Source organism: Pleurodeles waltl, chromosome 10 (assembly GCF_031143425.1).
Source record: "Pleurodeles waltl isolate 20211129_DDA chromosome 10, aPleWal1.hap1.20221129, whole genome shotgun sequence".
NCBI classification, from domain to species: Eukaryota; Metazoa; Chordata; class Amphibia; order Caudata; family Salamandridae; genus Pleurodeles; species Pleurodeles waltl.
The window spans coordinates 804,561,213-804,577,209 of NC_090449.1; the positions used below are offsets into that span (position 1 = coordinate 804,561,213).

At 45.9% G+C, this 15,997-nt stretch overlaps 1 protein-coding gene across 1 annotated transcript in view; it reads right to left on the reverse strand.

Annotated features, from left to right (window-relative positions):
• DNAH11 (dynein axonemal heavy chain 11) overlaps positions 1-15,997 on the reverse strand; it is a 2,866,633-nt gene that overhangs the window by 1,838,925 nt on the left and 1,011,711 nt on the right. The window contains exon 28 of the mRNA XM_069211469.1: positions 9,841-9,967. Within this exon, the coding sequence (XP_069067570.1) occupies positions 9,841-9,967 (127 nt within the window). The remainder of the gene's footprint in view (positions 1-9,840; positions 9,968-15,997) is intronic.

Below are 15,997 nucleotides of genomic sequence, written 5' to 3' on the forward strand. Positions count from 1 at the left end.
GGTATTGGAGGCTTTTTGGCTGAGACGCTACGACGGGACTGATGAATTGGAGGGGGGGGTGGGGGCAAAAAGGTCAACTTTACACAGGGACAGTTTCTGACAAACACTGGGATGTTTAGTTGGAGGGGGTCTGGGAGTGGAGGAAGAGGAGGTGGTTGTAGGAGGTGTCACTTTAGGTGTTTTGGGTGCAGGTGCAGGTACTGGAGGCTGTCGTGAGGTGGATGGATGTTGGATGTGTGGGTGCCCGCATTTGTGTACTTTGGGAGGGGGCGTCACAGACACACTGGGAGAGGACACAGGGGACGTGTAAATGGCAGTGGAGGTGGTGAGTGCAGGTGAGCGGCTTGTGGTGCTGGGTGTCCTGGTGCGATTCCTGTGCCTGTTGATGTGGTGCATGCAGGTGTGTGTGTAGACGAGACTGGGAGGGAGGAGGGAGAAGAGGAGGAGGGGGACACAATGGAGGCAGTGGATGTTGCTGTTTTTGTATGTGGGTGAGGCTTGCGTGAGTGCTTGTGGGTTGTGTGGTGCCTATGTTTGCTTGAGCTACTTGTGTGTGCTGACTTGTGTGCATGCTGGTCTGTAGGTGTGCTTGGGATGGGCTGGGGTACAGGGGATTGGGTCTGGGTGGAGAAGGTTGGAGGGGGAGGCTAGACACAGGGACAATGGCTGCCATCAGTGCTGAGGCCAGAGATTGCAGGGTTCGCTGAAGGACAGCCTGACCAGAATAAATGCCCTCCAGAAATGCATTACCATGTTGCAACTCTCATTCTACACCCTGGATGGCATTCACAATGGTAGACTGCCCAACAGTGAGTGACCTGAGGAGGTCAATGGCCTCCTCACTGAGGGCAGCAGGGGTGACTGGGGCAGGGCCTGAGGTGCCTAGGGCGAAAGTGATGCCCACTCTCCTGGGTGAGCGGGCACGGGGCGAATGCTGAGGGGCTGCTGGGAGGGCGGTGCTGGTAGGGGAGGTGGCGGCTGTACCTGTAGAAGTGGGGCGCACAGATGGTACCGCCACCACAAGGGAGCCCCCATCGGCGGACGAGTCCGTGTCGCTGCTTGGTGATCCAGTGGCTGACGTGAAGCTCCCCTCGCCCTCCGTCCCACTGGTGCATTCTGAGTCCGTGGTGTGGCCCTCCATTGCCATGTGGGATGCTGCTCCCTCGTGCTCCGGTGCCACTGTACCTCCGCCTGATGATGCTGATGCACAAAAGAACAAGGAGGGCACAAAAAGGGGGGGGGGAAATACAGAAGGAGAACAGGTTGAGTGCATGGCATACCGCTACCGTTGGCGGACAAGACAGACACAGCAGCCCCCTGCATTATGCCGTGCTCCTGGCCTCTGCATATGCAATTCCTGGGAGATGTCCTACATCGCTATGGTGGACATCTGCACACATGGATGCCACAGGGGCAACTATATCTGTACTTGGCACTGTACTGAGGTGGGGTAGAGTGCCACATGGGCTGCATTACAGAGGGGCCTAGTCTACGCATTTCTGGCTGGCCTAGGTACACCCTCAGCCCTCCTCCCCCACCCAGACCCCTCTACTGCGCGCAAAGTCCACAGAATGAGGTTGTACTCACCCCCTTGTGTCTGCTATGATGCCCTCAAGTGCCTATCCAACTCCGGGTAGGCCACCGCCAGGATCCGGAACATCAGGGGGGTCATAGTGCGACGGGCACCCCTCCCACGTTGGGAGGCCATCCCCAGCTGAGCCTCCGCCGTTTTCTTGCTGCAGCGGCGAATGTCCTCCCATCTTTTACAGCAGTGGGTGCCCGTCTCTGGTGGGCCCCCAGGGTCCAGATGTCCTTGGCGATGGCACGCCAAATGTCCCTCTTCTGGTGGGCGCTGACCTACATGACATGCACAAGGGAAGAAGAGAAGTCATTACCAACTGCACCGTCGATGTGAGTGGCCCCCCTCCCTACTCTAGCCATGTGGCCCATTCATTGACATGCATTAATGTTCCCTGAACTCTGCCCCCTTCCCTCTTTCACCCAGCCCTCTCCACCCAGGCCTAGCCCATACAACGTGCTCCCTGTGTACTAACCTGTTGGTATGGAGGACCGTAGAGTACCGTGTACTGGGGGAGGACCCCATCTACCAGTTTCTCCAACTCCTGAGCAGTGAAAGCAGGGGCCCTTTCCCCAGACGCAGCAGCCATCGTTGCTTCCAGACCGAGGTCACAGCAGCACTTGCAGTGTAGGTCCTCTCCTGTCGAAGGTCAGGTATCTAGTGATTGAACAGATAGAAAATGGTGGTGATGTCCGCGGCGGTGCGTATCATCACCGCCGGCGCACCTGTTCATTGGCTCCTGGGACCCATAGGGTCCTATGTGAACTAATGCAGCATTGCGCCGTGGTCTACGACCGCCTACCGCGACGTTGTGCAACGCCAGCGCAGTTACCCCACAATCCCATTGTCCAGTGTAGAGGTCAGGCAGCCGCCATTTCAGGGGCCCACACAGGCTTCATTTGATTCTGCGTCACACATAGCTAGGCCTACACTCAACACACATACAGGAAGGGTTTTGTGTGTGGTGTCGTCTTCTGTGTAACTGTGGGTACATACCTGGATGAACATTGACTTTATCGTTGCTCTTGTCCTTCGTAGGCGCCGTCAGCTGGGACATGTGAGAAGATGGCGGAATCCTCCGGTGTACCGACCGCTGGTGGACCTGTTGACAATGGAAAAGCGACATGTCATCGTCACCTACAGGTTTGACCATGCCACAATCCAGGAACTATGTACCCAGTTGGAGCCAGACCTGATGTCACCAATCCGCCATCCCACTGGAATCCCCCCTGACGTGCAGGTGCTGTCAGTGCTCCATTTCCTTGCAAGTGGCTCTTTTTAGACAACAGTGGCCATGGCATCAGGGATGTCCCAGCCTATGTTTTCCAACATCTTGTCCAGAGTGTTGTCTGCCCTGCTGAAACACGTAAGGTGATACATCATTTTCCCTGAGGTGGAGGATTTGCCTACAGTGAAAGGTGACTTCTATGCCCTTGGACATATCCCCAGCGTCATGGGTGCCATTGATGGGACCCATGTAGCTCTGGTCCCCCCCCCCCCCCACAGGAGTGAACAGGTGTACAGAAACAGGAAGAGTTATCATTCTATGAATGTACAGATGGTATGTTTGGCAGACCAGTACATCTCCCAGGTTAATGCTATGTTCCCTGGCACTGTGCATGACACCTACATCCTGCGGAATAGCAGCATCCCTGATATGATGGGTCAACTCCAGAGGCACTGTGTATGGCAATTAGGGGACTCTGGTTACCCCAACCTTTCCTGGCTACTGACCCCAGTGAGGAATCCCAGGACCAGGGCAGAGGAACGCTACAATGAGGCCCATGGGCGGACTAGGAGGGTGATCAAACGCACCTTCGGCCTCCTTAAGGCCAGGTTCAGGTGCCTCCATATGACAGGTGGTTCCCTATTCTACTCACCGAAGAAGGTGGGCCAGATCATCATCGCCTGCTCGATGCTTCATAATTTGGCTTTACGACGCCAGGTGCCTTTTCTGCAGGAGGATGGTCCAGATGACAGTGTTGTGGCAGCTGTGGAGCCGGGGACAGTGATGAGGAGGAAGCTGAGGAAGAAGACAACGACAACAGGGAGTCAGTCATACAGCAATATTTCCAGTGACACACAGGTGAGAACATTTTCAGATTTTACATTACATTCACTGTCGCACGTCTTCCTCTATCCTGTGTGTAATTACTTGGGATTATTTGGTAATTGAGTTGTTTCTTTCCATTACGGTTTCACAGGTGTGGTTACCAACGTGTGTCATCTACTTGCATCCTTCAAGGACTTTTGATGTGTGACATTGGTATGTTGCTTTTACATCTCACAACGCATTTTCACACTGTCATTGATATTACATTTTAACAAATCATAGACTGACTCCAGATTGTTTTGTGTTTCAAGGGTGTTTATTGCAGTGCTCAGAATTGGGAGGGGGTTGTTACATGGTGATGGGTGATGGCGGAGGAATGTCCATGGCAGAGTCCAATCTATTAGTCTCACAGGTGCACTGCCCATCTGGGCATAAAAAGAGGAGCTGGGGCAGTTCAAGTATGGACAGGGTAACAAAGTGGGACAGTGGGGGGACAATCAGGGTGGTCTAATTTCCTGGCGGGGGTCTTGCCATCTTGCTCTTTCCTGTTCCTGGATCTCAGGGACCGCTTGCGGGTGCTTACCCGTCTGCAGGGGGTGGGGTGCTGGTGTGGTGGTCCTGTGGCGGGGCATCCTGTCCACTAGCGCGGCGGAGGTGGTGGGCAGTTCATCGTCCTGGCTAGTGTCAGGGGCCCCTTGGAGTGCCAAGGTGTCCCTCAGGGTCTGCTGTATGTCCTTCAGCACCCCTACGATGGTGCCCAGGGCGGAGCTGATGGTCCTGAACCCCAAATACTGGTCCTCCTGCAGGAGCTGGGTCTCCTGGGAGTGGTGGTATGCTCCCATGATGGAGGTGAGGGCCTCGTGGAGATTGGGTTCCCTTGGCCTGTCCGCCCCTGTCGCACAGCAGCCCTCCCAGTTCCCCTGTGTTCCTGTGCCTCCGTCCCCTGGACCGTGTGCCCACTACCACTGCCCCCAGGTCCCTGTTGTTGTTGGGGTGGTGGGTTAGCCTGGGTTCCCTGTAGTGGTGGACACACCGCTGATTGACCTGTCCTGGGTAGGGAAGTTTGGGCCCGCTGGATGGGTGCTGTGCTGGTGTTACCAGAGGGTGCAAGGTCAGTGTTGGGATGTGCCTGTGCGAGGGGAACTGACTGTCCTAAGGCCCACGATGGTCCGGGCTGGTCATCAGGCTCCAGTAGGGCAGAGCTGCTATCGTCACTGTGGGCCTCTTCTGGGGGTGGAGTGGTGTTGTCTGGACGCTCTGGTGTGGTGACGGTCCTTTGTGTTCCTGCAGGGGCATAAGAGCATGATTATTGCATGTGTGTGTGTCATGGTGTGCAATGGGTGGGTGACCGTGTACCCCAGTGCTAGCATTCCTGTGTGGGGGCTTGTGTGATGATGGTTAGGGGGTTGTTCTCGGTACGTGCAGTGGGCATGCTTAGGTGATAGGTGTCCATGCTTCATTGTGTCATGCAGGGCTTGGTGTTGGGATGTGTAGTTTGTGTTATTAGTACATTAGTGAGGATTTGGGGTGATAGGGGAGGGTGTGAGGGTAGGGGTGTGTGATAGCATGCAGGTAGGGTGGGGGATATGTTAGTTAAGATTTGACTTACCAGTGTCCCATCCTCCACCGACTCCTCCGAGGCCCTCTGGATGCATGATGGTCAAGACTTGCTCCTCCCATGTTGTTAGTTGTGGGGGAGGAGGTGGGGATCCGCCGCCAGTCCGCTGAACCGCGATGTTGTGCCTGGAGACCGTTGAACGCACCTTCCCCCGTAGGCCGTTCCACCTCTTCCTGATGTCCTCCCTATTTCTTGGGTGCTGTCCCACAGCGTTGACCCTGTCCACTATTCTTCGCCATAGCTCCATCTTCCTGGCTATTGATGTGTGCTGTACCTGTGAGCCAAATAGCTGTGGCTCTACCCGGACAATTTCCTCCACCATGACCCTGAGCTCCTCCTCGGAAAAGCAGGGGTGTCTTTGGCGTGCCATGGGGTGGTGTGTGTGATGTGTGGGGCGGTGTGAGTGTTGATGTGTGTGGTGATGTGTCATGGTGTGTGGTGTTTGGTGCTTGGATGTTGTGTTGGTGATGGTGTTGTGTGCCTCTGCGTGGTGGGATTGTCTGATCTGTGCTGTGTCTCTGGCCTTCGTGGTACATTTTTGGTCGTAGAGGTTTGTGGGTGATGTGGGTGTGTGTTTTATATTGCGTTGGGTGTGTGGGAGTGTTGTTTGTATGTGTGTCAGGTGTGTGTATTTCGAATTGTCCAATGTGGCGGTGTTTTGGAGATGTGTGTGTATTTTGAGCGCGGCGGTGTGTACCGCCAATGGAATACCGCGGTTGAAAGACCACTGCGTGGATTCATGGGTCGTAATAGCATGGGCGTGTTTCTGTTGGCGTGGAGGTGGAGGTTTTGTTATCGCCAGTTTATCACTGACCTTTGGTGTGGCGGACTTGTGTGGGTGTCTGAATTTCGGCGGTTTCCGAGATGTGTGTCATAATAGCTGTGGTGGAATTCCACCGCCGCGGCGGTGTATTGGCGGTCTTCTGCACGGCAGTAAGCGCCTTTTACCGCCAATGTTGTAATGACCCCCCATGTGTTTAGTCTATGCGTGTAGGTGGTGGTAATAGTGGTTGTAATAATATTGTGTGTATCATGTTAGGTTTTTGTGGAATAGTCATGTGATATTGGTGTAGTGAGTTTGTGTGCAGGATTTGGTTCTAAAGTAGTGGTGGCGAATGTGTCTTGAGGGTGAAAGGTGGTGGAGGAGAGTATATGTGGTTTGTTAGGGGAGATGAACAGGGGTTGTTAGTGTTTGTAGTTTTGGCACTATGAAGAGTATTTGGGGTGGAATAGAGTGCAAGGAGTGTCTGGTTTTATGTTTTTGATAATTAGAGAAGGGGATTTTGTTAGTGAACGATATGAGAGAAGATTGAGTAAAAGGTTGCTAGTGCTGGAATTGGGTCTGTTAGGAGTAAGTGGAGGGCAGGGGAGGATATTTCTGAGGTGATTATGGCTATGTGTATTGTGGTTTTGTGTTGTGTTCGTGAAATGGGTAGAGTAGTGATTAGTTTAACAGTAAATGTGTCATTGTGAGGCTTTATGTGCGGAAAGGTATATAGGTGTGGTTTGTAGTCTTTGTTGAAAGATTGAATTGTGGATTGGGTGTGCTTATTGTGAGTGAGTACTGTGCATTTGTTGAGAATGTGTTTGTATGTTTAACAATGTGGATGGGTTATGGTGGTGGCTGGTAATTTGGAAAAACTGCAGTATTTCTGGCTCTAGGCCTAACTCAGCCCAAACAGGCAACTGCATTTGTTCTTTCCGTACTTAGCCTTGATGCCCTGGTTGAGACACCCTGAGCCCTAAGGTTATATACTCCTAGTTATCAGTTGACCTTTCTCCAATGGGAACCCTAGCCCTAACCTTAAGTAATCAGAACCCTAGTCTTAAAGCCTAGAGCCAATGGGAGGCCTGGCCCTACTAGCGAATCACAACCCTAACCATCAATCAAAACTAAAGCCCTAAGTCCAATAGAAACCCTAGCCCTGGGAACCAAACAGAATCCTAGCCCTATCAGCCAATCAGAACCCAAACCCTAAGTCTGAAATAGAATAGCAATCTTAGCCCTGGAAATTAAACAGAACCCTAGCCCTATCAGCCAATCATAACTCAAACCCTAAGCCCTAGGTCCAATGGAAAACAGCCATAGAAACCATTCAGAACACAGATGCAAGAACCAATAAGAAACCTACTTTAAGGTGCAAATGCTCTTAAACTTGAGGGGCTGAGCAAGGTGTTAGGGGAGGGCAGGGGCCTGGTTAAAAGCCCTGTGGACCAATCAGCAAGGTAGAAACTGGGATGTAGCTGGGTGGCAGCTGCTCCAAAGCTCAGAATTTCCTGGGATACAGACAGGTTCAACACACACTTTACAGTCCTTTTCAACTCTGTAGGTAAGGCCCAAATGTGAACCTACTAAATAATGCTTTTCACAGAGTTAAATACCTTGTTTTTCTAGACAAAGATAAGTGGTACATACACTTCACAAACATAATTTATAATCACAAAACAAGTAAAGCAGTCTCTCAAAACACTAAGCACAGTTTTTAGGGGAGTATTTTCACCTTTCTAGATTCTAAAAGCAAGTTGGGGGTTAGGTGGGTTGCCTTCTAGTAACCTTAGCACAGTTTAGGGAAAACAAGTAATACAATCTAGAGAGTCCTGCAGTGAAAAACACAGCAATCTACCAGGAACACCACTGTATTTCTAGGTACAGCGTATACCAAGGGTATGCATCATCATATCCTGGATGTTTACCATAGGCCAAAAATTGCCATCATTTTGTCTGGGCCAACATTTTACAAGGGGCAGCCATTGGTATACAGAAATAACAACTACCAAAATGCCAGGAGCAGCATTAAACCAGGAGTGGATATCATCATGCCATGGATGCCAAGATTTACTCTCATTGTGCCACCGTCGAGATTTTACTAGGAGTGGACTCAGTTATGCCATGAATGCCCACAAAGTTTCAAGAATTACAATCTTAATGACTAGCCAAGCGGTCACAATATATATTCACATTTGCATGTATGCGACACATGCAAGCACTTAGCGCTGCATCAAAGTCACACCATACTAAGACAACCAAGCAACTCCCACAGACACTTTCCCTCTTCCACCTGTACTCCAAAACTGTAAAAGGCTGCACGTTCCAGACGTTGAATGGCGCCAGAAAAATGGTGAAAAGTGTTATACTCTTGTACATACCATAATACAATGCACATTCCAGGATGTAATCATATATATATATATATATATATATATATGTATATATATATACGTGCACAAACACACACACACAAGCAGTATTGTAAATAATATGTTTACCTTCTGAGTGTATAAATGACCGCTGAAGGCCTCACTGGAAGCCACTCAATTACATTGGAAGTGAGAGACATGGCTTGATATTAGGTCTGGAGTGCTGACACTGCTAAAGAACTGTTAGCAATGCTTTTGGGTTTCTACCTTGTTGGTTGTGCATCTGCGCTCTAAGTACACATTATGTGCATATGTGATGGTCTGTACACTCTTCAGAACCTTGGAGTGTGAAGAGAAAAGAGAATGGGTGGCACTTCAATTGGCAAGCCTCCTAATTCCTTAGACCGAGTTACTTATTTTAGTGATTGTAGTGCTATAACACGTGTGCCCTTACCCTTTTCATATACATTGTCATTTTCTTTTCATTTTTGATGATGGATGTGTATATTTTTACTAATGAAACTTTTTGCATCATAGTTACAAATGGTTTGTTTGAGACATTTTGCACCTTGAACTGTTGTTAGGTCGAGCATAGCAGCACCCATGTGCTGCTTCTTCAGCGTGTTGGTATGTATCTGGGCTTTTAACAACGCCCACTTAAAGCCCTTCACTATCACTCGTTCGTGGGCTTGCCCTTCAAAAATCCTTTGATGACATTGGTAAATGGTTTATGTTTGTCCCTCTTTGGGGAGGTTCTGTTACCGCTTTGGCCATTGCCCCTGTTACATGGCTAATTGCACTTTTGCCAGTACGTTTGACTGCAGGCTAACTTTTGTGTCTCTTCTTATCGCTGATGCTCATGGCGGGCGTGGCACTGCAAATCACTCGCTTATGTGAAACTGTTTTATTTTCAAGTTATGTGGCAAGAAAAGTCCGTATATGAGTTTGAAACACTAATAGCTCTAACTCGAGCAAATGCGAGGCCCATTGCATTGCAAATGCTTGTTTTTAATCATATCACCGGGAACTTTCAATTCGTCAGAAAATTGAGAAAATATGGAGGTTTGGTCACACTGCAAATCTCCCTACCATGCATGAGAGGATGTTCTGCAATGGCGGTGAGTTTCATTACAAAAATAAGTCCTATTGACTGGTAAGTTGTTCTGTAATTGCTTGACGCTATAATAATTCAGATGAAGGCTTTACGAAGCATAGTTAGATGTTTTAGTTAGCAACTTCACAGGACATTCTAGACAGCTGAACAGTTGATAAGAAAGTATTTCTTTTTTTTTCTTTACATAAATTTGAATTGCTAACAATATTTTATAAAGTAGTAATAAAATGACACACAAACCATTACTCAAAATTACGCATTTCTAAATTAATTTAGTCACCCATAATTTCTATCACAGATTTGTCTAAAAGGCGACATTAATAAAGTGGCTATTTTACCTTTTTGGGATGTGTTCCTTTGGAAAGAATGTCCAGCAAGTCGGCTGCAGAAACAAAATAGAACCGAGGAAAAGCCAAACGCTTAGTTGCTAAGTATTCAGCCAGAGCTTTTTCACAGATTGAAAGCCTAAAAAACAGAAAACATTGGTGAAACCAATAACCATTCTGTCAAAAACATATTCAAGATTCAAAGGCATTGGTCAATCAATGTAGGTGAGAGCGGACCATATTGCTTCATTTAGTAACATTGTCATTTAATTATTTATTAACAAAATAAATTTAAGGACCAATGAAATCCATTCTCCTCAATTGAAACAAATAATCCAGAATTGCATAAATAAATTGTTATCAAAAGGCAATTTCTACTTCTGGCAAAAGTAATTTTGACAGAAAAGCTTTAATTCATGCACCTATACAAGTTTGCTGATGTATTCATTTGAGTGGTTTAAAATGGATTAGGATATTGGAATATTGGGAGCTCCATTGAAAACAATGGAGGGCTCTGGACTTCGTTAGAACCCAGGAGCTCTAACATTCCAATGTTTTGGTTCACAGCTGTTGCTGTGAGCAAAGTCCTCACATAGCCTGAAGGGATATCAATCCCCTCGGGATCCTAAGGCCTTTTACATATCAGAACATTCTGCCATGTAGTGGTAGAATGTTTTAATAGCCCTATAGCCATTCATAGCTTGGCTATACAGGCATTAATGTGCTGCTCCCTTGTTAAATGCCCGAACTTTCGGCTCGTGCCTTTAACTCTAGAGCAGGCCTTTAATGGCCAGCTTAGCCTGCTGCAGCAGGCTACAAGGCTGTATTAACAGTTTAGCTTGCAAACACTCAACTGCTGCATTAACCAAACCTCCTTGCTTGGGGGCTTCACTAATTGAGCCATGTTCACTCTCTCATTCTCTGAATACACAGAAGACTTGAGGATTTTTGATGGAACCTATCTATACATAGGGTAATCAAATCACTTAGCATTATTTTAGCTACAGAAACCTCAAACGTCAAACAGCTATTTAAACCCACCTTTCTAAATACAGAGTGTTGTTTTCATTTAAGGTGCTCAAAAAGAAGATGAATTTCTAATTGTGGTAGGAGTGGGGTCATCTAAATTAGTAAATGTACTTCTCTATGGCTGAATGTTAAGCTATTTTGAACTCGGAATATCACTTGTAAGCAGCAGTCAGTTTCTAACATGCTTCATCATCAGAGTCCACACCCCGATTGAACATGTATCCTCGTGGGTTTTACCTTTATTGTAGAGGGTGCACTTAAATCTGTCTTCTGATGTTGAGATCTAAATGGTTAAAAGTACCTACACAAAGCCATTGAAATGGGAAATGTAATTGTAAGGGGTCATTGGTACATTTTAAAACAAAACTCCGATATCTTTGTAGATTAATAGTTTTCCCACATCTTAACACATCTATATGTTTTAGCCAGGTGCTTTGCTGCCCTCTAGACACCAAACTTTCTTTAGGCTCAACATAAAAATCCCTACAATCTACAATTTAGTGAACAAAACTCTAGTCTTTCAACTAGCTATATTCTTGCATGCATTCATGCAATACATAAGAGCTACTCTGGAATTCCCAGGTCAGTATCTATTTAATTACAGGAAATTAATGATCCACTAATGGTCAAGAGATGGAGGGACCTTGTTGGCACACATTTTTTCAATGGTCGCACCAGCATTTCCACCTATTCATAATGCTAGCCTCTAAATTAATCATCGACCTAGGGCTCCTTTTTACAAAACAATCTCAAAAGCAAGATTAAATCTTGCCTACTTTGTTTGCTTAAACTGCTATGTTGTTTATGTCAACGGTCTTTTTACTCACCGTCCATCTTAAATATCTGCTGTAGGAAATCTGCCTTTTCTGATGGTCACCCAGTTTATTGCCTTTTCTGGACTCTAGTCTTACTGTTTGTAAGGAGTGAAGTGCCTGTGCTCCCCTTTAAACATATTGAAGTCGGCTTAAACCTGTTTGCCACAATTAACTTTCATATAGGGCCATATTTTATGGTGCAGAAATATAATCCTTGCATAGAGAGGTAAATGCCATTTGTGGACCGCAGCACTTATTGTGCCATCAACTACAGTATCAGTGAAAACATGGATTTAAGACTACCCTCTTTAGCCTGGCAGCAGGAGCTTCAAACGCTACTGCACAGAACTGGCAAAGTTACTCTTTTTGACCTTTAACTTGATTTTGAATATATTACAAGTCATCCCTAAATACACTGCTGCCCACATGGTAGAGTGTATAATATTTAAGAGTGGAAAAGTTGTGACATTAGAAACAGCATATTCCTTCAGGGACTAGCCCTGAAAAGCTATTTTCACTAGAAGTTTGAGGATGCTAGAAAATGTCAAAGTACAGATTAAAAACTTTAATCTAAATTTTTGAGAAACTATTCCCAGAGCAGAACATGTTCTTAGGCCAGGTGACAAGATGGACTTTGTATGAGCCGTATGTTTGATCTCTATCAGCTCAGGAATAGCAGTAGGGATGGGCCCGCAAACTTCATTAACTTGAAAAGGAGAGAGGAAAACCTGTCCATTCATATTTTTGTGCAAGGTGAAACTCGAAGAAGGATAAGCCTTTGTCCCCAAGACCCACACTAGTGCAGCTGGCACCAAACCCAGAAAAGGTTTGCAAAGGGCCACAAAGGAGGGGACTGTTCATTTCCATGGCCACACATCTAGGTGATAAGAAGTGCTCTTTACTTTGTAGGAGTGAGGGGCACTGTGAGATTATTGTTTCAGTAGGGCACACAGGAACTGTTGACAAAATAGGAAGGGTAACCACTGCAAACATTTTCCCCATTTGCTAAGGAGTGTCCAGGAGTCATCTACACCCACTGGCTAGTGTTAACCACAAGTGTGGACACCACAAATAACCCGCCTAAGAATACATTTTGAACCTGCTTAATATTGGAATTGTAATGGACCTAATGTCTGTGACACAAGAGGAGCTCTGAAGGACTGTATCTGAACCTAGGACATAGATATGGACTTCAAGGGTAATTTGGCTGACCTCCTGTGTGGCTACAGGGACACAACAAGTACAAAATACCTTTTTCCTAAACTGCTCAGCTTACCAGTGGCAATTGGACCTAGACTAGATTTTGCTGATGGCCCTTTTCTGACAACCTGAGAGCATCTAATTGTGTTCCCCAGAAGTCCTAGGGTGACTAGATGTATGCCCCTTCGGTTGTTTGGGTACCTGAAGAAAGTTTTGAAACATTTGAAAACTTTCCCACCAGAGGGACCTGAAGGAAAATGTACCTGACCGAACAGTTCTGCAAAGGATCAGTGGGATTTCAGCTTCATCCAGCTCAAAGGTCTCCAAACCTCACAAAAAAATACTAAGTCACATTCTGTGATGAGTTATAAAATAAGTCTCAACAGTTTTCTAAAAAAAAGTGACAAAGGCCCATTCAGAAGTGGGCCTTAAAAATGCTGTGGAACCTTTTGACTTCCAGATTTTAATTGGGACAATACACTTGTTATATTCAACCACTGCTCCATCATAGTCCTCTTTAAATCATGCTTAGGTCCCAGCCTACCTCCTCTATAGACCATCTTTGGTATTTTGTGCTTTTTGTCACTAGTTATAACTAAAAACTTTACAAATTCCTATCTCCAGATCCCTTTATTGGAATGTTGTCATTTTGGTGTCATTTATTACTTTGTACGCTATTTTTCTAATTCAGTTTGGGATTTTTATAGCTTGGTATTTTGACTTAATTACTGTTTTCATACTGTATAAATACGTTACAGATTGCCTAAGTTAAACCTGTGTACTCTGCGACATAGCTACTAGAGGGTTCAGCTCAGGTGAATGTAGTAACTTTGAGGGTTTACTCTGAGAGGGGGTGTTATTCTTTGAGGTAGGCAGTACAAAACCAAAAATTAATCCATTTTTATTTTTATTTTATACAAACAAAATATCACAACTCAGCCTCAATGGACCGACAACATACATACAAACTGCCAAATACTATTACATTGATCTTATACACCATTTAAGCAAAAAAGAATAAACAAAATTGAAGATAGGGAGGAGCCACAAGGAACAGGCAAACAAAAAAAAACAAAAAAACTATGTGCCAGTGTCATGAGCAGCAGCCACATCTACCAGCCCAAGGCTGGACCGGATTCCAGTTTCGGTACAGCCTTCTAAAGTATTGAAGTGCATCCTTTTACAATACATTGTGTCAATGATACCATGGCAAGGAACAACTAGGTCACCCAAAGAAAGAAATTCTTCAAACATTCGTCCAAGCTCCCAAGTCTCCACCACAGAGCCTGCCGCAACTGTGAGAAAAAAGCGGCCAGATATCAAAACCTCAAGAGTGGACATGCAAGCCCCCTCGCTCCTTGGACTGCTGTAAAAATGTACTCTATAGCTCCGGAAAAATCTTTGCCACAAAGCCTCTACCTGAGTAAAAAAAGATACTAGAAGAAAGTAGGGAATACAATGAAAAAGATACAAATATCGCAGAAGAATGATCATCTTAAAGAGGTTACAATGACCAACCAAGCCTGAATGGAGATGATTCCACTTGGTAAAGATTTTAACCGAATTTTGAAAGAGCGACACAATTTTTTTTTATACAATTGACGTAACATTGACCAATAGAGTAACCCCAAGATACACCACATCCTGTACCCATCTTCTATCTGAAGTTAAAAGAGCAGCATTAGACAATACCAGAGTCTTATCAATATTCAGTTTATAGCCACACACTGCCCCAAACGTTTGGTCTGCTGTGGCTATTGTCCTCAATCAAGAGAATGGAGCAGGAGTTTACACTGCCAAATCGTCAGCATAAGCCAGTACCTTAACTTCGTACCAATGTGTTCTCAGTGGCTGAATCTCCTCCACCATCTTGAGGAATTGTATGTAAAGCAAAATCAATGGGGACAAATGACACCCCTGCCTGGTACCCCAGGAGATACATATAGAATCCGAAAACAAACCAAAGAAACGTAGCCTAGCTTTCAAGCCAGAATAAAGGAGAAGAACTCTCGAAATGGAAACAGAGCCAAGACTGGCCACCTCCATCTCCCCTCAAAGGAAAGGTCAGGAAACCCAGTCAAAAGCTTTCTGAGCATCCAGGAGAATCATGCCCACCTGCCCACTATTAGAGGAAGCCGTTTCCAGGGCCGTAATTGCCGTAATGACATGAGATGTAGTATCCTGGCCAGGGATAAAACTATGCTGGTTAGGCTCTCCCAACTCCGAAATCATCGCCAGTCAATTAGCTAGTATCCGTGTATAGATTTTGGAATCAACATTAATAAGCGAGATTGGACGATATGACCCACAAATAGTGCGATCTTTACCTTTTTTAGGGAAGATAACTACGATAGTCTTCCTCCAAGATTCAGGGACTGTGTCCAATGCATCAAAAGAATGGAACAACTCCATAAGCACTGGGGCCAGCATTGACGAAAAGGTAGGATACAACTCCAGAGGGATTTGGTCAGGGACAGAGGCCTTCCTCGAAGCTAAAGAACAATTGCATACTCCACTTAAAACTTGGTTATGTAGGCACCTTATTTAAACCGCTGTGTAGAATCCAATGTGCAGTAAAATAAAGCCTCAAAAAATTTAGAATATCTTCAGAAGAGGAGACACTGTCCTCTCAATACAAGTCCTGATAAAACCGTAGTAAGACAGCACTAATAGCCACAGGGTCAGCCACCAGCACCCTATTCTCATCACGAATCACAGCCACATAATCTGCATTACAAAAATGAACATAATGATGTCTGAATGCACTAGAGCAATTTGAAGGTCACCTGGCTACGAGATTTGACTAAGGAACTTGCTACACTTCCTCTTCTAGTACCACTGTAACCACTTCCAAATTCACAGTAAACTATTGTGCTCAAACAACAATAACAAAAAGGGTAGCTAGTGTTTTTTTTAATTTCTCGCGCATTGGACTGCCACAAAAATTGTTCGTCATGCAAAACAACAGAGGTGTGTTTTGAAAGGGCGTTTTTGCTGCCTGCAAACTTTGGTACCCTTGGGTTTTTGACCTTCTCAATAATACCAGCTTCATCTACAGACGTCATGCATAGAAGCATTAAAGATGGGTGAATTCCCAAACTGGCATGTGATCAATCCAATGCACA